Source organism: Polypterus senegalus, chromosome 5, assembly GCF_016835505.1.
Source record: "Polypterus senegalus isolate Bchr_013 chromosome 5, ASM1683550v1, whole genome shotgun sequence".
Classification (NCBI taxonomy): domain Eukaryota; kingdom Metazoa; phylum Chordata; class Cladistia; order Polypteriformes; family Polypteridae; genus Polypterus; species Polypterus senegalus.
This window is the reverse complement of record NC_053158.1, coordinates 188848307-188874622: the sequence shown is the minus strand read 5'-3', so window position 1 is coordinate 188874622 and position 26316 is coordinate 188848307. Positions and strand designations below refer to the sequence as shown.

The 26316-nt window shown below is 36.4% G+C and overlaps 1 protein-coding gene across 7 annotated transcripts in view; it reads right to left on the bottom strand.

The window, feature by feature from the left end:
- Window positions 1–26316, bottom strand: part of LOC120529740 (microtubule-associated protein 4) — a 220636-nt gene that overhangs the window by 157439 nt on the left and 36881 nt on the right. For 6 of the 7 annotated variants that reach the window (XM_039753823.1, XM_039753818.1, XM_039753816.1 and 3 more), the window contains exons 2-3: window positions 13161–13207; window positions 2738–2946 (exon numbers count right to left, since the gene is read on the bottom strand). In XM_039753823.1, the coding sequence (XP_039609757.1) occupies window positions 2738–2927 (190 nt within the window). In that variant the 5' untranslated portion in view covers window positions 2928–2946; window positions 13161–13207. The remainder of the gene's footprint in view (window positions 1–2737; window positions 2947–13160; window positions 13208–26316) is intronic. The other variant, XM_039753817.1, reaches the window with a different exon arrangement.

The window sequence follows — 26316 nt, the reverse complement described above, 5'->3', positions numbered from 1 at the left end:
GTGGAAGGCTGAAGTTAATCTCTCTCAGCTCAGTGCAATCTTAAGAAGCAAAAGCAAAACCAGGTGATAAAGGAAGAAGTTAGTTATCATACTTTCAATGATGGCTTAATACAACTGAGTAAGGGCAAATTCTACAATGCCACCGTCTGTGTTTTCATAGTAACAGAAGTGAAGTTTTCACCCCAGTGGAGATGATAGTACCCAGGAATATGCAGAATTCCTACTGCAGTCCGACTCCGACTGCAGTATTTTCTAGCACAGCAAACATAGTGTCCTTAACCTACCTGGAATTAGCCCTGAAAGTGACTCGTGCTCAGAATTCTGTTATTATAGTCAAGCCCAAGTTGGACCCAGGATGTGAGTAATGCTCTGCTTAATAAAGTTCAAGTAAATCTCAGGAAAGTATTCTGCTGACATCTAAAGATTGAAATAATATCACACTGCAATAAATCATGAATTTTTCTATACATGCTGCTACTTTATGGTAACTCATCAATATTCATGAGTGTCACAGAGCCTTCAAACAAAAACACAATTGCAAACAAAAAGCTGTAATGCCAGTTTCAGAACAGACTGAAACTGAACCAATACTTGATTCGAGCAATAGTGCTGACGATGTGAATTGTTCATCAGATATTGTCACACGTCAAGTGCAAAGATAAGAAAGACATTGGCCTCTTAATCACTGTTCACAATGCAACAACTGTCAGTGTTCATGTCTGGGAAACTGAGAAAGTCACTAACCCTTGCACTGTGGTAGCCTACAATAACACAAGGGAAGCATCGATTGTGTATATCAGGCTCTGACATTCTGCTCTCTCTTGTGCAAGAAACAGAAAAAATATGATAAGAAAAGTGTGCAAAGAAATATGCTTCTACTGTTCCGATTGCAACATTAGGCTGTGCATTGGTAACCATTACAAAACATACCACAAAGAGGACATGTACTAAATCTGCATCAATACAGCAGTGGACACTAGACATGTCTTTCCTACTGTATTTATGCTAATGTTTTGGTAGTTGCATGTTTCTGTTTCACGTAAAAACATTTTTTTCTTGTTGATAAAAATTCGATGTTTTTTTCGTTCTTCTGGGGGTAAACATAATGTTAAGGAGGTTAATGACCAGGGAAGGGTGCTTTATGAAATTCTTATTTCCACAGATGCTGAGGATTGGATTGTTACTGACATGATGTTGTGAGGCAATCAACTTCCATTCTGTACCAACTCTAATCGTTGCTTGTGGCGAGTCCTGAAAGAGTGATGTAATCTGCAAACTTAAGTAAAGTTAGTGGAACTGTAGTTACAGGTGCACTATAAACACAGTAGCGGAGAAAGCACCCTGCCATGGGTTGAACCTGCACAGATAGTTTGGCAGACTGATACACAGAAGTACACTTGAACATACTGCTTCTACACAGTCAGAAAACTGAAGATCTATTTGAAAGTGAGCAGATTTACATTTCTTATCTTGTGATGTCTACTTGGGCCACCTGTTAAACTTACCCAACAAAAGACATACAAAGGGAATATCAGAGATATATACAGTAGTACACACACACATATACACAGCGCTCCCATGAGTATTCACTCTTTAACTAACTTTTTAATTTAATGAATAACAAATCCTACTGTGAAATAATTTTATTGTGACATCCTCTAAGACAGAGATACTTAAAGCGTTTCATACCATGGACCACTTTATTAATGTTAAATCTAACATTAGGCCACTTGAGCCTGAAAGTCACATGTTAGCATAATTCTGAATTGTAAAATGTGTTTTACTAAAGGAATCTATATGAAAAATACTAAGATTCAAACCCAGTATTGCTGTATTTATCTTTCAAACTCCCTCTCAGATGTCAGCCACAGATCCATAATATCCCCATAGCCATAAAGATTAATTAAAACAGAAGGCAACCTGTCGACACAGATTCACATGTCCCTGGAAGCATGGAGTGAAAGGACTGCCTTAACCAGGCTTGGTCTCTCTGGGTTCACATCAAAGCAATTTTAGGGGACAGACCTGCAGAGTGACTGAGACACTGGCTGGACTGAAGAGACAGACACAGGGTGATGAAGTGTTGCATTAGACAGACATAGACAGAAGTTAGATGCTGCTTTCTGTGGTGGTAAGTTTAGACCCACTTCTCTTGTATCCCAGTATATTGGTTTAGTCTCTCCAAAGACAGCTAGCAGCCTCGATTGTTAGAAAAAATGCTTAATTGGGTGGCTAACAGACTAACATATATAAAGCATTTTGAAAGTCACTTTGCCCTGATGAGTTTCAGCTTCCGGACCACTAGATTTACACTTGGGGGACCACTGGTAGTCCATGGACCACACTTTGAGAACCGCTGTACTCCAACAGAAGAAAACCTGCACAGCACTTTGGGTCTTTGAACCCTTGTTTGAAAACTAACAGCAAGAAGCACTGTTGCACCAACTCTTGCCTGCATTGAGTTCTAACTGTCTAGTCCATCTCAGTTACTCGAAGGTTCAGATTCAAGGAAGTTATAGCAGTCGGACCAAGCTGGACCATCAGAGAGAATTTTTATTTCTCTGTCTCACATGAAATTGAAACCATATTTCATGCATACTGTATATGTGATTAGGAATGATAATATATGCATACTTTGATTAAATAACTATAGATTCTATAATTGTAACCATCTGGTCCTTGAAATAGCCTTTATCTGCCAGTTACTAATACATAGTAAAGGAAAATTTAGTTTTACCTTCAGATGGAGTATTAACATCATCCTTGTCCAACAAGGGTCGGTAGTCACTCTTCCCCACAGTCTCTCCAACAACATCATCAAAGCTCTCAGCTTCCAGGGCTTCAACAAAGTCACGCTTTATTAACGGCTCTTCAACTCCAGAGACCGGACTGTCACAGAGAGCATCACCAAGGCTTAAATCTGCCATTCTTGGCTAACTGCAAAACCTAGAGGTGGTGGGAGAATTGCGAGTAAAAGAAAATGATAAGCATTTGAATAATATTTTAAAATGTTATTACAGGTGTCTATTATTGAAATATTACAACATTACTTGATTTTGTTTAATTTACACATTGTTTTAATAGAAGTAGGTACATAGGTTGCACTTTAAAATGGATTTCATATTAAAGCTGCTACCAATATGAAAAGGAAATTCATGCACTGCTCAATAGACACCTTTACTGGTTTCCTGAAATAACAACATTTATTACAGATGAGCACTTAACCACAATACAAGGCGATTAGTGTACCAGCAAAAACTGGCCATGTTCAGTTAGACTATGCAGTGGATTTAGAAAGTATTCAAACTCTTACTTTCTGCCCACTTTAGTTTGCTGTAGACTCAATTTTAAATGGATAAAATTAATATTATTGCTCATCAATCTATACTCAATAATCAAAATAAAACATGTTTTCAGAAAGATTTGGACGTGTATTAAAAAGGAAAAACTGAAATCTCTCATTCATATACTGTAAATATTCATATTCTTAATTCAAGCTCCTTTAGATTGCATGGGAAGCGGCTGTAATCTGCTTTCTTGAGGTCTTTCCCCCCTGGTTCCTTTGGGTTTAAGTCTGGGCTTGGGCTGCGCTACCCAGAACTTGTCCCAGAACCACTCCAGCATTGCCTTCAATGTGTGCTTCAAATTGTTGTTGTGACTCATCACCCCAGTCTGAGGTTGTGTACATTCTGGAGCAGGATTTCTTCAAGGATCTCTTTGTATTTGGCTGCATTCATCCTTTCCAATAATTCTGATCAGTCACCCTGTCCCTGCTGCTGCCACCACCATGCTTCATTATAGGGATGGTGATGAGCAGTGCCAGGTCTTCGTCAAACATAGCAAACTTTTGGGGTTCTGTCCAAAAGTAACACTTTTGCCCCATCAGACTAGAGAATGTTTTCCCCTCATGCTCTTAATAGTCCTTTAAAAACTGTTTGACAAGCTCAAAGCGGGTTGCCAAATGCTTTTACTTAACACTTGCTTCCCTCCAGCCACTATACCGTAAATGATTAATTGACAGAGTGTTGCTGAGATGGACATTCTCCCTGCACGTCCGGCCACCTCAGCAGAGGAATTCTGAAAATCACTCAGTTCTTGGTCACATTCCTGTCCAAAGCCCTTCATGTCCAGTTACACAGTTAGGCCCTGCTTGTTTCAAACAATCTTCAATTTCATGCAGTCAATGTGCTCGTGAGAACACTCAAAGCTTCTGAAATTGTTTCATACCTTTGCCATAATCAATAACACAACAAAATTTCATCACCAAGGTCTTCAACGAGTTCCATGGACTTCATGTTTTGGTTTTTACCCTGGCATGCAGTATGACCTTATTTACACAAGTGATTGCCTTTCTAAACAATGCCCAATCAATTCAGTTTGACAAGTGAACTTCAATTACGTTGCAGACACATCTCAGGGATAACTTAAACAAACAGGATATACCTGACAATAATAGGAAATATTATAGCAAAGGGTCTTAAGACTTACATAAATGGGAGTTGTTCTTTTTTCATTATTTTAAAAAAAAATTACAAATCTTTCTGAAAATATGTTTTCACTTTGTCATTCTGGGTTATTGAATGTAGATAGATGGACAAACCTTACCATTTAGAAGTAAATGTACAACACAACAAAGTATGCTGAAAAAGAAAGAGTGCAAATACCTTTTTAATCCTTTGTACAGAGTAATCCTGAGCATTGAATCATCAAAGTTGCCAAACTAATTGTGTAGCATTGCTGCTGTATATGATTGTCATAAAAGCATAAAAGTGCCCGGATTCATATGGAGCATCACAATAATCACACTATGCTATGTCAGTTTAAAGTGACTAATCAGCACACTGACGTTACTTTTGATTTTTGCTTTTTTGCAAACTATCTTTAAGAAGGCTAAACAAACAGTAAAGTAACTAGTTTTAATAATATTGATGAAATATAAGACGTTTATATGCTGTTTTCTCCTAATTATAGTGTAACTTAAGTGGAAGTTACTGTACATCAACTGCCAGTTTCATATTTATTGGTTTACTAACCTCAGACTGCAAAGACTTCCATCCTTCTGATGCTCCCAATCTAACTTGTAATTCAGATTCTCTGTTATATAAACTTTGCGAGAGCAGAGCAGACATTTCACAACCACAAGCTAGTACAGTGAAGACTACTGGAGTGGATTCCAAAATCAACTGGACAAACACAACATAGGCTGAAGTTTTACAGTTAAGCGACAGCTCAGAAATAAAGTTCTTAGTGAGCAGTGAAACTCTGTAGGAGCAGTACTGACAAATCAGGGAAATGGGAACAGTCAAATTAAACCTCCGCAAAAGAAAAGAACATAGCTTTTTAATAACTTCTTTAATCATGAAACAGATAATGTAAGATTCTACATACAGTAAGAAAGACATCTCTCAAACTCGGTACTGCATTGTCAACACCTATTTCTCCTTGTGCACACTGCCTTTGTAATTTTAACTTAACAACATAACATGGAAATCATAACTATAATTTTTAAAATCAAATCTACTACATGTTCCATAGATTGAATCCCAACATAATTAGTCAAAAGTTCAATCACTGTTCTGGCAACACTCATTAATAATAATATCAATAGATCTATTTTGGCTGGCACAATTTCTCATGCTTGGATTATTATTATTGAAACATAATCAGAGCTAGACTCAAATATGCTTATTTATAGACAGTGTCATTTGTACTGTATGTTGTATGTTTCTTTCTAAAGTATTTGGAGAAGAATATTAACAGCTCTAGTCTTCATTTACCCATTTCAACTTACATAAAAATTTATTCTGGCTTTCTCACCAGTCACAGTAAAAAAAACAATAACTTGTGTTTACAACAACATTGTAATGTTTTCTAAAGATACAAAGGCTGTAAAGACTTAAGGAGAGTTTTTGAAACCGTTAGCCTTCTATACTCTATTACAGAGGACAGAATGCATACTGTATATAGAATATTCTGTTGAGCTCTCACTCACTGCATGAATAATAATAATAATAATAGTTGAAAAATTTACTGCCTAGCATGAAGCAGCTGGGATGAGGGTCAGCACCTCCAAGTCTGAAGTCATGGTTCTCTCTCAGAAAAGAGTAAATTGCTCTCATCAGCTAAGGGGGCAACAACTTGCCCCTAGTGGATGAGTTCAAGTATCCTGGGATCTCATTAAAGAGTGAAGAAAAAAAAAGTGTGAGAACAACAATTATATTGGAATGGTGGGAAATGCTCTACAGGTGCTGTACCGGTTCATGAAGCTGAATCTAAGGACAAATTTCTCAATTTACTGGTCGATCTACATCCCTGTCCTCACCTATGGTCATGAGCTGTGGTTAATGACTGAAACAATGATATCAGCAGGGCAGAAAGGGCAAAAATAAGGTTTCTTCACAAAGCGGCTGGGCTAACACTTCGCAACAGGGTAAGAGCTCAGCAATTTTGGAGAGCCTTAGGGTAGAGTCGCTGGTCCTTCAGATCGAGAGGAGCCAGTTAAGGTAGTTTGGTCATATTCTAAGGATGCCCCTCAGGCAGATCCCCCTACAGCTGCTGTAGTCATGTCCCATTAGGCAGAGACTCGGATCACACTTCAGGGATCATACCTCTTAGCTGGCCTGACCTGTTTGCTCTGCTGCCTGTCTCAACCCTTACAATGAAAAAAGCGATGAGATCAATTATTTATAGGTTGCTTAAATCATTTTATTGACAGTATTAATTTAATTGAAAATGCAACAGATTATTACTAGAATTAGGAAGTATGACCACTTAACAATACTTCATAAGTTTTTATACTGGCTTCCATGTACATTTAAGAGTGATTTCAAAATTCCTATTCTTACTTATTAAGGTTTAAAATGTTTGGAACTGGCTTACCTAACATAAATTAACAATACATACGTACCATGGCATGCATGACAATCTCAAGGTGCTGGACACCTACAAGTTCTAAGGAAAAATAAAACCACTGCAAAAGGCCAAGATTTCAGTTACAGAAATAAAAGGAATAGAATGATCTATATGCCCATAGGTCTGAGAATTGAAATCCTGATTGACAACTAGTTGATTTATTGTAACATAACCTGATTAGAGATGCTGATCAACCATTTGTAAAACATTTGTATTTAATAAAAGCCTGGTCAATCATTATGAACTCTTACAGGCCCTCCTCTATACACTTTATCTTCTTTGTAGCACTTGGTGCGACGCCTACTTTGCCAAGCTATTACTTCTACACACTACCAGCCTTAGAATTCATCTGTATCTGTTCATTTTTTGTACTGCACAAAATGTACCTATCTTATAACCAACAATGCACCTACCCAATGCCGTCTCAAAAAACAAGGCCCGCTCATGCGTTACTTATTGGTCCGGTGACGTCACAATCGAGGTACTATGTTTACAAACAGTGCCAACTGAACTTTCCGTCAAAGATCGTCGTTGATGTTGTAAAGAAAGTTAATGGCATTTTAGTTTTTGATATAAAGTTATTGCAGTCGTAAAGGTTATAAGTTCAGATGTCTGCGGTGCAGTGCAAGGTAATATTTTGATGTGTTTTCTTTATTTTAATGGTGAACAACTGCACCACGTGCCGGGTAACATCGATAATGCTGCAAATGGAGGTTAGGGCATGTAACGTCGAGAGTAGGCTTAAGAAAGGAATGTTTAGCTACAGTTGTGTAAAAATGTATATGAACAGTAAACTGCAGGCATGGTGTTATTTAGTGTTGCAAATATTTGAATTTAACTAGAATGAGAATTGAGTTGCAAACCACGAGACGGACGACTGACTAATGAAACAATGGTAGCACTGAAACACACAGTATTAACATTTATTGACTTAATTCCATATTTGCTTGAAAATTTGAACTTGAACTATGTTTTGACGGGAAAATTCCAAACTGACTGTTTGGAAGCTCGCTTTGGTAAATATCGTCAATTATCTGGTACAAACTATCACATCTCCGTACAAGAGATTCAGGAGTCTGAAAAAAAATTGAAACTGATTAGTTTATTGCATGTTGTGTCTGTTTCTAAAGGTCAAGTGTCATTATTAGACTTCATTTCCCAATGTACTGAAACAACTGATAGTTCAAATGATGACAATGTTGAGGTTCTTAATTCGGATTTGGTTACTGTTATCTCTAAATGTGATGATTTAATGTTAACTGAGGCACAGTCAAAATCACTTATATTTGTTGCTGGTTATGTAGGGTTTAAAATGGTTACAGGCGCAGTTCAGTGTGACATGTGCAGAAATTAGCTAGTCATGGATAAGTCATTGCATTTAGAATTTTCACAGGAATATAATTACCTGCTTGACTCAGACAGGGGTGGTCTGAAATGGCCCTCAGATTTGTTGGTTGAATGTGTTACACAAATGTTTTTGATTTTCCAGTCAATTGTTACTAATGCTGAATATGAGTCAAATTTTTTATTGTTAAAAAATCAAAAATCTGCATTAATCTCACTGTTTAACAAATGCCTGAACTGATGTGGACTGCAAGTTGGTAATTGTGTTTGTGGGAAGAGTATCTGTGACTTACTGAAGTTGTCTACAGTGGCCAACATCTGTTTAAATAATTATTGCAAGCTCGCTGCAGATAAATGTGGGACTAACCCCAAACGTAAACTGGCTACACTGACAAAAAAGAGGTAACCAATAAGCCAGTTCTTTTGATATAACGTTCTGCTTTCGTACAGATTAATATCAGCACATTTGTTAATTTTACTTATTTTATGATGGTATGAAAAAAAAAATCATCGTTTATCATTAGTCATGCCAAAATAATAATTTTTCTGTCCTCCCTGGCCATCAGGTCTTACTTTTATTCTATGTTAATTAGTCTTCTCTTATTTTAATTCTTATTTTGTCTTTATTTTTCTCTTTCTTCATCATGTAAAGCACTTTGAGCTACATTATTTGTATGAAAATGTGCTAAATAAATAAATGTTGTTGTTTTAAAAACTCTCCTTGGTAAAAACTGGAAATACTGAGACTTGCAAATGACATCAGCTCCAGAAAGAAGAGAATGTGAGATTGAGATTCTGACATTTAAAGCATGCTAACCAAACGCACTAATAAGGTTCTTGCTAAAATACATGTCTATCTTTAGCATAGTGAAACTTTTCTAAATACCATTTCAATTTTTGCAATTGATGTCAATTATTTTATTTTTATCTTTGCTGACCACATATCAATATTGTTATCAGTCCTGCACTAGCACAAACCATAGCCTCTCTGCTCTGGTTCAAGTCTATTACAGAGTGTACTATGTTTTATTTCACAGTATGTTTCATAATGAAACTGGCAGTTTATAGGCATTTTTCTCCTCTGAATTTTGTAATGTCATACTGTGGTCACTGTTTATATCTTCAAAGAATGCTTACATCTCCCAAATTTGTTCCTAAATTACAGGCTTTATGAAAAATAATTTAAAAAATACTAAAATAGTTAACAGATGCCAGTTCAGCTGCTTACTTTGTACATCCACTGCTGTCTATTAATGCCAACTCATTAAACACGAAACATGATTTTTTTTTTCTTCATTTTTCTCGACACAACAAGGAAAACCTGGAAAAACCTTTGCAATATCATAAATGAAAGAACATGTGAAAATAATTTACTTACTTATTTTCTGACTGTTTATCCCTAGTGGTTAGTAACTTCAACCAAAATACAGTTGTCTTATGGGAATGAAAGGTCTTCTGAATTAACTGGCATTTTTTTTCCCCCCGATTGTTCAGTTAAGTAAAACAATGATGCATTCCTAAAGTATTGTGCATCGCAGAATTAAAACTAAATGATATGAGAGACCATTTGTACCTTGAGAAATTAGGCTGCTTAATAAGTTGCTCATGAACTCAAAATACGTTCAACTGTACTATAGGAGATAACATTTTCATTTATATTTTACTGTTAAAATGTATTCTTTGCTTGATTTTTGTTTAACTGTTTTATTGTTTGTTTGTTGTTCTTGTCATTTAGAGGGAATATAATTTTCCACCCCCCCCAACAGACCTTAACTTTGACCTGCATTTCTATTCATTAATGATTGCATTTAAGATTACAGGAAGATTGGGAGCATGAAAGTATTCAATTAACTTAAATAATGCTAATAGACATAACTTGCAGTTAACAATAATTGTGGAGCAAAAACAGCAACCAAAAATTGATCAACTTTATTTACAACATAAACAGCTTCACTATTTATATCTACAGCTTAGAAAAATAAGCTTACTTTTAAAATTAGTTGTTATAAGAACCCAATTACAGTATATTAGAGGTCATAATAACATGCAATTTAAATAAATACTAACTTAAAGAATATTCCTGTCTTCACTGAAATAAAACATATAGCAGTAAGCAAAACAGCAAAAAATACATACTGTATGTAGGGTAATAAATGAATAAATCACAAAAACAACCCATTCATCTTTTAAACCCATTTTATCCTGATCCATGTTGCTGGGAAGCAGGAGCCTATCCCAGTAAGCATAAAGCGCAAGGCAGGAACAAGCCCTGGACAGGGCACCAGTCCATTGAAGGGTGAACTCACACACCCTACATGTACAACGTTCTCTAAGGCCAATTTACTTTGGCAAATCCACCTGACCTGACTGTCAACTGACGACTGTAGGAGGAAAACAAAGCACCCAGTGGAAACACATGCAGATATGGGGAGAACAAGCAAAGACCACAAAGACAGGGTCCAGGACGTGAATTGTAACCTCCTTACTACAAGGCACCAGCGCTATCACTGTGATGCCCTTAAATATCAATAAACAGCTGTTATTGTTTTACAAAGTAAACTGATTTTACTTACCAGTCTGGAATTTGTGATTAGGAACATGTAAGCAATATTTAAGGTATATTGCATGGTGTAAATCATTAGTAAAGAGCAAAAGTAGTATTGGTTGGACTTGTTATCTTCAGTATTAAACTTCTGTTATTATCATCTTGCCAAAAGCAAATATTAAATATCTGACATCCCATCCCTAGTTGATGAGTCATGCACTTACTCTCATCATGTGCTAAGAATATTCCTTTTCAAGTTGAAATAGCCTTATTAATAATAACTAATGCAAGTATCTTGATCTAAATTCATACGAATTCAGTCTACAAACACCTGCAGTACAAGTTCTTTTCACTTTTTAATAAATAATTCCAATATGCTTTGAATAATAAAACAGTTCAAATCAGGTGACATTTGATATTTACCAATTTTATTTCCATAGCAGCATCTTTGAGTGAATAAAAAATTATTTAATTGAACCTTCCTTCATCTTTGTTAAAAATGGAGTCCCTATCAGTATACTGAAATCTAAATATGCAAAATACAGAAGCATTTTTCAGGTAGATTCCCTAAACTGGAGCACCCCCTTGTGGCAGAAATGCAACACACTGCGGTACAGTAAAATCTGAACAAAGGCATTGCTTTCCAAAAGTTACTAACTCATTACTCACAAAATCAAATTAGAATTATCTTGTTCAACTATATAACTGTCACATTATTTTCTAAAAAAAAACAAACTGTAAGACAACAAGATATCCACAAGCATGCGTTAGATTTTTATATTTGTATATATGTATTAAAGTGTCTGACTGATGTAGTCATTTTGCCAATATAATAATGAAAGTTAATACACAATTACCTGCAAGCATAATTGCAAGTAATACACAATAGCAAATGGTCAAAAAGAATCTCAATATAAATGAAGTGCACTCACACTTATCTGAATTATGTAGAGAACATTACATATTGTATAAAGTAAACACTTGCTACATATTCTACTACTTAAAACAGGTTTAAGAAAGAACATTTAGGATCCTGGTAAAACATGTTGTGTTTAAACCACAATACTTAAGAGAAATGTATTAAATATTGGTTACAAAATGGTTACGGTCAAAATTTAACAAGTATTCTTTAATAAAATGTTGCTTTTAAGAATATGCATTTCAAACTTACTACTTTCTTTATAAGTAAATCATGTTTGGGATAAAAAAAAGCACATGGACTATAAATGTACACCGATCAGCTACACCATTAAACTGCTTGCATAATACTGTGTAGGTTCCCCTTGCTCCACCAAAACAGATCTGACCCATCAAGGCATGGACTCCACAAGACCTCTGATGTCCTGTGGCATCCAGTGATTCTCAAACCATTCCTGAACATGTTTGTACTGTTGCAAGGTGCATTATCCTTCTGAAAGAGACCACTGCCATCAGGGAATGCTGATGCCATGAAGGATTATACATGGATCTGCAACAATCTTTAGGTAGGTGGTAAAAGTCAAAGTAACATCCGTATGAGTGCCAGGACCCAAGGTTTCCCAGCAGAACATTGTTCAGAGCATTACACTGCCTCCACTGGCATGTCTTCTTCCCATAGTGCATCTTGCTGCCAGCTCTTCCCCAGGTAAATGACACCAGACACCCAAATGATCTAAAAGAAAACCTGTTTCATCAGACCAGGCCTCCTTCTCCTACTGTGTCATGGTGCATTTCTCATATTCACGTGCTTACTGTCAGGACTTTCAGTGGTGGACTGGTGTCAGCATAGGCAATCCTACCTGTCTGCAGCTATGCAGTCCCATACACAGCAAGATGTGATGCACTGTGTTTTCTGATACCGTTCTCTCATGGCCAGCGTTAAGTTTTTCAGCAATTTGTGCTACAGTAGCTTTTCTGTGGTATCGAACTAGATGGTCTAGCCTTCATTTCCCATGCCAAACAATGAGCCTTAAGCACCCATGACCCTGTCACCATTTCACCATTTGCCCATCCTTGGAACACTTTTGGTAGGTATTAAGCACTGTATACTGGAAACACCCCCTCAAGACCTGCCATTTTGGAGATGCTCTGACACAGTCATCTAGCCATCATGATTTGGCCCCTGTCAAAGTAATTCATATCCTTACACTTGCCCATTTTTTCTGCTTCCAGCATATCACTTACAAGAACCGACTGTTCACTTAATGCCTTATATACACAGTATCCACCCCTTGTCAGGTGCCATTGTAACAAGATAATTAGTGTTATTCACGTCACTTGTCAGTGGTTTAAATGTTGTGTCTGATAAGTGTATTTCAAAAGCTATCAGATAAAGATAAACATTTTATTACGTATAATCGCATTAATAAAATCCTCCTACCTGTTTAACTTGTACTTTAGGTCTTCCGCCAAAGTTCTGAAGGTCAACTGCACAAAAATACAAGGCAGAAAGAATTGCAGCACTTACTGTATATGTATACCTTACTATTTTATAAGCAGATGATACTTTCCTTAAAACCAAATTAATGACTGTTTTGCTTTACATAGCATTTTACAGTTTGATGGGGAAAACAATTCAGAATGCATACAGCAAACTTCAAATTCATTTTAAATCACATTTTGACAGGACCTGAAAAAGTGCAACATGCACATAAAAAAATGGATTTTTTCAATGCTAGGTTTCAACATGTCCCCTGAAGCACTAGACACAATAAAAAAAAGGTCAGAATTAGAGTAAGTCATCCGAATTCAGGGAGTTCATAAGAAATGTAATTATTTACAATTCCACTTGTTTTCAGCAGGTGATCTTACATGTTCTTTTCATTTTTCTGCATTTGAAGTAAAAAAGAATTTTATTTAATCTTCTAAACTGATCATACTTATTCTGCTGTTTTAATTAAAATTAACAAGAAATACTGTTATTGTTAATGTAACTGTTGTTTTACCTTCTAAAAATTTCTTAACTGATTCTGTCTGCTATATCCTGTAGTGTATACAGTTCTAGCTCATAAAATAGTCTGACAATCTTTTAAATGCTCTATTTCCTCTACTACAATCTTCCACTGGTAAACTGGGAAATATTACAGATTTTTTTGTCTTAATGTGTAAAAGGTATCTGTGCTATTCAGAAACAGGAAGAATGCAAGTCTGAGTTAAAGTACATGCCAATCTTGATAGTTGTGAAAAGTGTTTTCTAAACACCATTACAAGTTTTACAATGGATATTATTAGTTACTGTTATTTAGTCTGTTTAAATGTTAAATTAAAACATGTTACTGTAAATAAAACATCAAACACTGCTTTTCTTTTCATTCACATTGCTCTTTGGAATACTAATACTTAAAACAGCAGAAATAAGAGTATAATAAATATGTATCAGTAAATCACCAATATCTAAAAAATATCCCTATGTGCAGGTCACTAGTATGATAAAACTGTAAAATATGTTTATAATATTGACTTCACTTTTTTAATTTTAGATATGTAAAAAACATTTTTAATAATATATTTAAAATGTATCAAAACTGAAATATATTAGTACTTTTAACTTGGACTTTTAAAATTAATTACAAACACAGTACTTTTAATTTAAAGTGCCTTGCAAGTCAATAGCCTAAGCTAACGTCCTCTACTCAAAATGTAATTACAGATCTTTGTAATTAGAATTTTAACTAAAGATACTGTAACTGTCTCTCTAGTACAAAAAAAAAAATCTTGGGACGCGACAAGACTTTTTTTACCTGCGACGAGACATGATCTTTTGAAGAGAGACACTGTCACGTCCCGCGAGACGGTCAAATCACATCATACTTGCAACCTTTGCAAGTCACGCCCTACTTATAACCATTGTCAAACACGACCACGGTTATCTAACCTCTCAGTTGTTGGAATGCTTCTGGCAGACACACTTCCTATGCTCTCAGCTCTTAAAAATGTTATACATTCTAGATGACATGTCAATGACTAAGCGAAGAAGAAAGAGCAGCACGTCGAAAAGAAACACCAAAGCGTTGGAGAGAAAACAATGCAAAAAAGAAAGCAAAAAAGAACAAAAATAATCTATGTGCAAATTCTGAGAGATTTAACCAAGCCTGGGGCCAGAAAAAGACAAAGTAGAACATTGTATAGAATTCAAAACATTGGCACAACAAACATGCAGAGCAGGTTTGACATAATGGAAGTAGGAAAATTCGAAAGTCTGAAAAAAATGATAGTAAAGATCGCATTAGCGCAAACAAACTGAAAATATTACTCAGTGAAATAACGGAACAGCGAAAAGAGATCGAATAGTGTTTGAGGATGTCTGAGGGAGAAGAGAGACAAGGCAGCGAGACAAAAGGACAGCTGCTGTACAGGCTTTTAAATGTTCGAAGCGCTGCATTAAATGCAGATCATGTGGCATGGCGGCCGCATCAATCCAGCAGCTGATCGAGCAAAGAGGAGGTTTAAAAAAAACAAACAAACAAAAAAAAAAAACACTATTTGCTTCCCATTGCATCACCGTTTAACTGGGGTTTCGGAGGAGCAACCGCATCTCTTTGGGCTGCGTTCAGCCCCCCTCTTCACAATGGCACGTAGCGCTGGCAGGCAGGGAAGGAAAGGGGTTGGCGAGCAAAGCAAGTACATATTAGGATTATCTTAACCTGCAATTGCTCCGTCCTGGGTATGACGTTAATCTGCATCCGTCCCTGCATGTAGGCCCTCCAACCTGCAGGGAAAAAACTTGTGGGTTGGTGGCAGAATTGGCACTCCAGCCACCATAAAAAAAACCCTCACACTCTTCCACTCCAGCTGAACTAGTGTAGAGCTGCGGTATCACCCGTTGCATGGCTGCACTCAGGTCCTAATCTGAATCCTGAGTTGGTTTGTCGTGTGGTGGGTGCGGCAATGCACTGTATCAGTGCATGCCCCTAACCTCCTCCTATCAGACATCAAATATTAAAACAGCTTACTATATGCATGCCCGTGTGGCTTCACCTTTAAAAATATTAATCCACTTCATGCTTTTAATCAAAGGACTCGTATTTTAATTCTAAGGTCTGAAATAATATGCTTGATACCATCTACAAAGTAAAATCTTTGTTCATATATACACACATTTTACAATATCGTCTGGAGTGGATTGGCCTGTACTATTGCATCATGTTTTTATCCTGTATAATCCTTCAGACTACTAAAACCTGTGTGATGTCTAGGTTAGAAATGGCGATTATATCTTACCATCACTCAAGAAAGTGATTTGAAGTTTGACAAATATATGTAGACATTTACTTTTAAATCTGCTATATCAAGAGAAAGTAAATGAGACAAGAATCAGGAACTCCTATGCATAAGTTAAAACTATCCTTCAGGAAAGATAAAAGTTATATTGGCTTGCTTTAAATTTCAGTGTGGGCAGGAAAGATTCCATCACCAGATAAGTTTCTTTCTGAACATGTGCCAACAAGTTGGGCTACAGGGCTGTTGCGCATATTGACTCACCACAAGTGAGCAACCGGGTAATAACTGGATCATATGGCAGAAAGAATGCCTGCCATCCTCAACTCCCACTGATTCTGGAGTGATTTAACTTCATGCTGAAAACGAAAAGCAAACCTTTTTTGCTTCAGTCATCAAATAATTTGATTAGACAATTTAGATGTTTTACAAAATAATGCTAATACACAAATGTGCATTTTATACTGCAGCAGAAATTGATACAAATATCCCAACAAGCAGCTAGGAAGTTTTACTAGTAAAAACTTATTTACAATAAATAAATTCAGTTTTCTTGGATCGCTTTTTACACTCTATCATTTCCCCGTCTGTCCCAGAGCAGGAATGTTAGCTGGCATTGCTGCTAATTAGACAATACACTATAGCACTTAAATTTCACTTGTGTATTGTCGCTAGCTTGTTACTATTGTAAACAAAAGCATGCACAATGCATTAGCCCTTAAGTAAACAGTACTTGCTAGAGCCCATGCCTTCAACATTGACAGATGAAAATGACAGTTTTCATTTCAAAGGATATTTCATGTTGCATGTGGTATCACTAAAATAAATTTATGAAGAAGTAATTAAGGAAACATCAAAAATACCATTTAATGACAAATTTAATTGTTTGAGCTGACATGTCATTGTTATTATTTACTGACACATTTCACAATGCATTTCTTTATTTACATATTCACTCGTTTATAATTTTTTCTCCAGTTATTTACTATATGTTTAAAAAAAAATGAAGAGTTGAAGTTGTGTTAGAAAAAATACTTTTTTACATAGCATCTCTTCCGAGATAGGACAACTCAAGTCCAATAATTAAAATACATAAAATCTCATGCTGAAAAAAATAGTTATTTAAATGATGTCTTATGAATAACTATCCATACTAGTTTTTAATCTTTAATGGAACTAATGCTAAAAAGAATGTTTAAGGAATAGAAATATGAACCATTAACTTATCTATAAATTGAGTCAGGTATACCAAACAAGTACAACTGACTAACACTTTATTCAAGATAGGTTTGAATGGCCCTGCTTTCATGAATTATGAGAAACATAGTCGATTCTTATCTTGGTCTTAAGCATACGTGTGAGTTCTAACACATCCTACCAAAAATCAACAGAATTTTGAGATGCCATCCAAAGATGTTGTGCCCATTTGCATAGGAAGCATTGCAAAGCAACTTAAATGCAGTAATTCTGTAGTCGACAGAATATTTACAAATGGGAAAAAAAAAATATGAAATATTTATGCGAATTTCCACCTTTTGGTCAATTTGTTTTAATGAATAATCTAGTGAAAAAAAATACAAAAGTTTATTTTTCAGATTCTCTCTTAGAGTCACCTCATGAAAAACAGTAACATATGACCTAATAATGAAATAAGGGGATGTGAATTTATATTCTGCAGGCACAACACACATACGAGGCAGGAAATGAGCTAGTCTATTTTAAGATGGATACTTAACAGTCAATCATAAATAAGAAACTGCTGACAGCAGTTCCTGTTGCAAAGAACTACTACTAGCATGACTGCTTCACAATTATCATCAAATGCAAGATGTTAGTAAAACTGCCTACAAAAAGCAAAACAATCATTAGAATAACACTTAATGAAATTTCTACAATACGATAAACAAGAATTTCAAATATCAGAAACCTAATACTGTATCTACCTTTTCAACAATAGTTTGGGATTAAAAGTAATTTGTTGCCAAATCTGATATGAAAACCACTATCAGTGTCCTTTAGATGGCCCCCTTTTCAGTCTGCTACTATATAAACAATTATAACATAAAAGGAGACTTTACTGCTTGAAGAAACACAAAAACAGTGACAAAAAGAAGAATGTTATAGTGGTTGATTTACAGGCCTGATTATCTGGATTTAAAAGAGAAGAGAAAATGTGGAGTGATCAAATTAAGCAACCTGAACGTGGCTCTGATGGAGGATCAGATTTTTATAGCCTATACCAGATATGTATTTTGTAAGGACTTAAAACAACTGCAGAACACGTGGGGTAATTAAATTTCAAACAGCACAGAATTAAAGTGCATTTTATTGCATTCCAAAGCTATATAAAATGACAACTGATATCCTCTACATTCTTATGGGATCCACAATGCTTGAAAGAACGGCAAAAATGAAAGCAGCATTTACAAAGAGTATCATGTACCTCTTCTTTTACCTTAGGTAAAAGGTAATGAGATGTTTCTTTAACGTAAATCAAAACTGCTTTATTTATTTATTTTTAATAAAAGTGACTTGCAAAGGACTGGATGCCTGTCCAAGTCTGGATCCTAACTTCCTTCTGATGCTGCCTAGACAGTCCATGACTTTCCACAATTCTAAACTACAGTATAGGAAGTGCTAACAGAGTATCTAACTACTGAGGACCAAGTATAGTGGTGAACCACAAACTTCCAATTACTTCCGAGGCGTGGTCTAGGAGATGAAACTGGAAAAATACCAAAAAACCCACATTTTAAAATAGTACGGTACCAGTATTCCAGTATTAAATGTCAGAATTCCTCTTAATCCCCCCGAAACACCCCTCACAACCCTCGCTACTGCAGTTGTGCAAACTGCAGTCTGCTATGCTCAATTTTTCTCAAAACCTCCATTCAATACTGTACTCGTACATCGATTTAAAGAAGAAAAAAAAACCCCACACAGTATCTTCGTTGAACATGCAAAATGTTGAAGATGGGAAGCCCCCTCCCATCAGTCTGTACTTCTCCTACTTCTCTAGAGTAAAACAAAGCGCAGTTAAGATGTTTTAAATGGACTTGGTAACCATTCTTTAGTTTTTTTCCTAAAGAAAAGCATGAGTTCAAATTGCATGGGCAATACAGATAGTCATTTAAGTAATTTACTGGCAGTGGGCAAGATCAACCAATTTATCCCTAAAATTATAAGAGTTAACAGAAACAAGTGGTGCTGTGTTTCCAGCTAAATTTGTGCCTTTGTCACTAAAATACAGAATTCTGCATGCGTCTGCCTGTTATTTACTATGTAGATAAAAGTAGTGCTGGGCAGCGATTAAAATTTTTAATCGTGATTAATTGCATGATTTTCTACGATTAATCACAGTCAATCACATTGTTATGTGCAAAATTCAATAATGAACTCAAAAGTAGTGTATAGGGTGGTCCAGATCTAATTATGCAATTTTCATTACATTATAACTTATTAAGTCTATTACATAGAAAATCACCTGAAAAATCCAGGACCATCAAGAAGTGTGCGAACTGACGACATGAAGAATCGTTTTCGCACCGAACTGGAATCGTCCCCACATAAATCAAAGTCATCCAGATGATCTGGATCTGCATAATTAGATCTGGACTACCCTGTATTGCATGTATTTGGTTTGCAAACACTTTAAACAAATAAGGTGCTTTTTAACAGCAGTATTCCCTCTACATAGTAGCAGTTAAAATATTTTTTGTAAATCTCAACTTAAACATTAATGTTAATCAAATCAAATAAAAAACCAAAGCTATTTGCCACTGCCAGGGCATTAATGTTTTATCTAGTTTGTTATAGAAAAACAAGTTACCCTCAGAGTCCAGAGCCACGATCACAACATTATAACAGGCACCTTTCAAGCAACAGCAAGTTAATATTTCTAAAGCTGTTTTCTTTTTTTATCTGAGCAGATACCTGCAGAAACATTTTCTTTTATCAGGAAGCAGCATTAACAGTCTATGTTCAGTAGCAACTCTTTGAGGGATAATATTTCTTCCAAAAAAACTCAGTTTTCTAAAAAGCGCACAAAACCAAAAATGGTTTTACATGTAAATCAAAATAAAACGTATGTTGCTGCCTGTTGTGCCTGCTGTTGGCACAGTGGGCTGGCTGCCTGGCTGCCTTTGTGAGACAGATGCACAGGGGTGCTAGTTACAGTGAGACACAATATGGTTTGTACCTCCTTGTCTGTCCTCCCAGACGAACGTTGCCATAAGTACATCAGCTACACGAACATGTTCAGCACCACGATCAACTGGGGACTGATTAGCTGATGCCGGTACCTCACTATGTTTTCGATCTACATTTCCAGATCACATGAATCAAAATCAGAGTCTGGCAACTCAGAGTCCGATTCAGCAATAATACGAAAAAAGTTTTGCTTTGAGCATTCACTTTGGTATCTCTCCACATGCCATTTTAGAAGCTGTGTGCTCGTCGTTACTCATGCACGTGCAGGGAATCGATGTCAAATCGACAAAGCTAACTTTCCGTCTAGCAAAAGCATATCGAAAAGCGCTGTAACAAGAAGATCACTGATCTCTAGAGACTGAGGCTTTCAAAAGAATAATAACAAAAACTGCATTAAGGCGCGATAAAATAATTGTCGCCGTTAATTCATTAAAGCATTAACACGATAATAACACATTAACTTGCCCAACCCTAAAATAAAGAGGTAAATAAAGATCTGCCCTGATCTCTAGTGTAGCCATTTTCTTCAGATGTGTGTTGTCATTGTTCTGATAGAACAATGCCTACTTTGCCAATTGTGACAAAAATCTTGACAATTACAATCCTAAAGACGTTTCATAGACAAATCTCCACCCTAATCTACAGGAATCAAGGAGCAGGAAAGGTGGCTTCTAAACAATGGTGGGAGGGTAGTTTGAAGTGTCTTCTCATGTAGCAAGTTTATCTATATAGAAAAACAGTAAAATGCATATCACATAAAAAAAGAAAAACACTAAGAACCTCTCTCCACGTGAACTGGAAAAAGTCACTTAGCTTCAAGATTAAAATTTAGTATGTTTAGGTCAGATGTTTTCACATAGGCAGAGTAGCAGCGCAGAACTAGCGTTTCCTCCTCATAGAGCCGGGATCTACATGGGGTTTGCACAATTTCCTTGTGGACTGGTATCACTGATGTGGTTAACTGTGGATGGTTACTGTTTAAACAATGAATACTGGATATGTCTCAATAGTACTTCTCAATTAACAAATAATGTTTAGGCCTTCAAGTGTTGTGAATTAAATAACATCTGTTCCCTTTATCCATCCACAATCTGAACCTCCGAAAATTCAAAGTATACTGTAAACACTAGCTGCTGTGCCACCAGATATCCTGTTTTAAAATTTCTACAGACAATAACTGGATTAAAAATTAATCAATATGTTTTTTACTGGATTACACAGCACAGTTATTTCTGCTAGGCTGTGGAAATGTGCCTTGCAAAGGACTAGAGTACCATGGCACCATGGTTAATTCTCTCCTTATACCCAGTGCTGCTGCAATAAATACTGACTCCCTCTAAACATAAACTGGGTGGATTCGATTTACCCCTGAGCACATATAGGATTAAATGTACATGCCTATAAAGTAAGAGTGTCTCTACCAACTGGATCAATCCAGTGATGTTGGGATTGTCACCTTGGCTGCTCACAAGTGCACTCCCTGGGAACGGCTTGGTGTGTCAACTCCCTGCACCTGTTTAGCAGCCATACTGCCAAAATCGTGCATATCAGTGCTCCAAAAAAAAAATATATATATATATATATTGTCTGCACTCTCATAACACCTGATCGACCCCACCACTGCCAGCAAAATGTGACGGTGCAGGTCGGCTCCATGCTGCCACTTCCAAAGCTTTGAGAGCCTCTTGAAGCCGACACTGTCGATAGTCATGACCAGGATGAGTCCTCAGATATGGGTAGGTGCAAAAGTGATCTTATTAAAAATAATCAAAAGAACAGTTGCAGCACGGTGGCAACACAAATCACACATTTTTGTTTATTTTGCTCAATTTTTTCTCCTTTTTTCAAAACGTGGGCATGTTACCTATCATTGGAAATTACTCAGTCACAGCTATACAATGGCATAAAGCTTGCAATGGCATGACCCACTGAGCCAGAGCCAGCCACCCACCCAGAAACGACAGATCGCGGATACTAGCCTCTCGTACCCACCTGTCATTTTATGGAGGATAATTCCAGAAAGGTCCACCAAACAAAAACGTGGACATGCTTGTTTGGTTCAGGGGAAGCTGCTGCAAATTTTGATATATAACTTGTATATATTCACTGTTGTTTTGTGGAGTCATATGTGAGAAAACATGAAAATTAGACGTGCACGGAAAGACACAAGTCCCATTATGCATGGCTGGGATGTTGCTTTTGTTCAAACATGGCTGTGTGACGTACTGTTGAAAAAGTCACCATCTCAGCTATCCAATGGTGTGGTTTGAGATGGTATGACCTACTGAGCCGATGCCACCCCCCTAAAAAATGCCAGTTAGTATATTCCAGCTATGGTCACCCTGGTGGATAGATTGAAGATTTCTCAACGCTGGTTCATCACACAGAAACGTGTTTGGGCTCTTATTGATTAGGACAATCTGCTGTAAATACTGATGTGTCACTTTAATACTTTTACTGTTGTTTTGTGAAGTTATATGCAAGAGTACACGAAAATTCTGGCAAACAGTGTGACGGTTTCTTCTGTTTTTCCTGCATGGCTGGCATTTGATCGACTGGAGCACATGTTCAGTTCATCGGTTGAAATCTACTCATCAAGACCTTTTGTTTGTTTATATAGTATATAATTACTATAATTTTTTCAATTTTTGTTGATGCTTTATGATGCACTCCACATATGGATTTCATACCAGATTAGTTTGCTTTTTTGTTGGAGTGTGGTGTAGAATGATGAAGAAAGATTTTTTAAAACATTTTTGAACCCTTGTCGGCCTAGTAGCGGGCCGCTTATTAAACCGAGGCACCACAAGTCTGTAAATTTCACTCATTAAGCAATTGAATGTGCTATATTATACTTTATAATGCTTAGTCAGTGTTCCCTTATCATTATTTATTATTTAATAGGCCCAATTAGACTTACAAAATAAAATGAGCTTCACTGATCAGGAAAGTTCTAAATGAACAAACAAGCTAAAGGTACAGTTAGTACCATGGCTATATGATAATTAACTGTTTTTTTAGTTCTTAAATATACTTAATAGATGGGAACAAAATCATTGCTTTAAATGAACTTCACCGATTTAGACATGTCAGCCTAGAAGCAATTTAAGACTTGAACAGCCAGATATGTGCCTGTCACATAGGAAGCGATAATTACAATATTACGAAACAGTGTGTTGACTGAGGAGACTAAAATGAGAATTGCTAGTGTTGAAAAGGATCTTTAAAAAACTGGCAATTGTAAAAATATCAAAAAGATACATGTCAGTCACTTCTCTTTGCCAGTGCAGAGAGACAAACTCATCTTTCATCTACTTGCTACAAGGGATGTTTAAAATTTAAAGTACACAGCAGCAGTTCAGCAAGGCACCACATGTTCAAGAATGGTCAACAGCAAAAACTGAATGATACCTCTCTTTAACCACAAGTGTTAAAAAACTCTTCGCATACAATACACTACTGTGGCTGTTTTTTTGTCTGTCACCTGTCACCTGTGGCTCACAAACCATTTGAACTATTGACCTGAAATTTGGTAGACATATACTATGTGACGTTTACTATCTGCTTTCGGAGTGATGATTGACCTCCAAGGTTATTCCTCTCTTTATTTTTATTTTATTGTAGAATCAACTCTCGGCAGTGCGGCGGATGCATACGGGCGCAGTTCTCATCACTACCACCTTCGCCATCACTTCCCTTACCTCTTCATATCTTAAATCATTCTTGAGGCAGATTGAAGACTTAAATGCCAGCTTAAGTGAAAAATTAAGGAAAACGTACTAAGTAATTGCAATACAAACACTGACTTAATCAGTTTTAACGCAAAAAGATGCCAACAAAAGAAGAGAAGAGGTGGGCTGCTAGGGTGGGGAAAAGAAGAGCTGCTCAGAAAGCAGCAAGCACATCAACCTCTGAGCAAACGAATGCTAAACATACAGAGAAAGAGGATGAAAACTAGGAATGAAAACTCAAGTCAAGTGGATTCACTGCACATTATAGTGAATCTATATATATATATATATATATATATATATATATATATATATATATATATATATATATATATATATACATATAAATAAAGGAGAGTTGGGATCCGAGAGACTGTGTTTGTGGAGGAATTGAGAGTTAAGGCGGGTGGGGGAATCACGTGATCATCTCCCCTTCCATTCACGTCATTTCATTTACTTCTTTTCGCTCTGGGCTGAGCTCCGCGGCTGACGCGGACTTGCCGTTCTTTTTCCTTAGTGTTTAGTCCTTTCTCCTTTACTAATTTACTGTTTATTACACGCGGTACTTACACAGTCACTCATAAAAGGGGAGAAGACTCCGTGCAAGAAATGGGTATTGAAACTACCTTGCAATCAACGAGGTCATTAAACGGATCTCAAGAGAGGTCTTCTAGGTTGGAAAAAAACCGCTTGGCTGCCAAAACCAGGCGATTAAACGAATCTCAACAAGAAACGACTTCTACGTTAGAAAAAAAAACGATTCGCTGCCAAAATCAGGCGATTACACGAATCTAAAGAAGACAGGATTTCTAGATTTGGAAAAGCACGATTGGCTGCCAAAACCAGGCAGTTAAAAGAATCTGAAAAAGACAGGACGTCTAGATTGGAAAAGCCACGATCCGCTGCCAAAACTAGCCGGTTAAACGCGCAGCGAAGCGCGTCAGGTCTGCTAGTAAATAATAAGGCTAGGCAACTGGTGGAGAAGAGCACTGAGGTAGAAAAACACCATCCCATAGTACTTTGTGAAGAGGCATATTTTCAAGAAGTGTATTTGCAAAGCCAAGACAAGCTAAAAAATCAAAAATAGGATAATTCTGATCCTAAAAGTGATGTGCAAAAACAACATCTGAGAAATACTTCTGCTTTGTAAAGCGTGTACAGAGTAACGCAATACTGAATCAAATCACTCTTCTTAAATGTTTGCCATGGAATGGTATTTTCTGATACATTCAAATTATATTTCATTAGTGAAATTTGATTTGACAGCACTAATAAAATGCCATTCTGTCTATCAGTGTTTACTGGCAATCAGTATATCCAATAGTTTTTGGATGCCAAGATAATTCAAGAGTTTCAGCTTTTCTCAAGCATTGACTTTGCTGCTGTAATAGTTTCAACATATGCTGAACCACTATTCTCTTATGATGGTTTGATCAATACTATTTGTTTTCTAGCGGTAGTAGTAATAGTAGATGATCTTGTAAAGCTACTCTCTGTAAGGCATTATATAATGAACTGATCTGCATAATGACTAAATCAGAGATTAATACTGCCACTATTTGCGGCTGTAAGAAATACCAGTTTGTACTACATCACAAAGCAAACTGTAAAAATAAGATAAGATTGCATTTGATCTTATAGAGTGAAATTTGAAAAATATATTTATTATTGAAAGCTTGTATACTCTTTATACTGTAGTCTAAAAAATCTGCAGCATAAAAAGAAACAGCAAAGAAAAAAGCGATTAACTTTGAAAAAAAATGAGAAAATGACAACATAATCTAAAATCCGAATATGATACATTTCTGCATCATACTGTTAAGCAACAGGACTCCCAACAAATCATCATGTTCTGAACTCGTACCAGATGGTAGACATTTCTAAAGCATCAAAGCTCTCAAATGTCAGTTTGCAAACCTGGATATAAACCAAAGCAAGCTTCACTGCAACTTGGCACAACTGCCTCAGTAAACATGGCTTCTTTTTGATTTCTGAATCTCTTGTATAATAAATAAGCAACTGGTGAAAGAACGTAAATAAAAGCAGGGTCAAGAAAAGAAAGTGTGGGTGTAAAAACTGTAAGACGGTTCCCCCTTTGTGCCATAGGGGATGTAAATTGAGGACAATGTCAGAAATAATAGGCGACTCTCATCAAAATGGTACTATAGCTTTGGAGGAAAGAGGCTGAAAAAAGAGAGCAAAGAAAAGGAAGACAAATGGTGCCACAAAATATATTCACTAAATCAAAATAATCATAGCCACCCTTGTACTTTTGATGTGTATAAATGTTTTAAAACTTGCATGCAGCTTTCAGCATGACTAAATAGACTGATATGCATTCATTTACTGTACACTTACAGGAAATAAGTTACAGTTGTA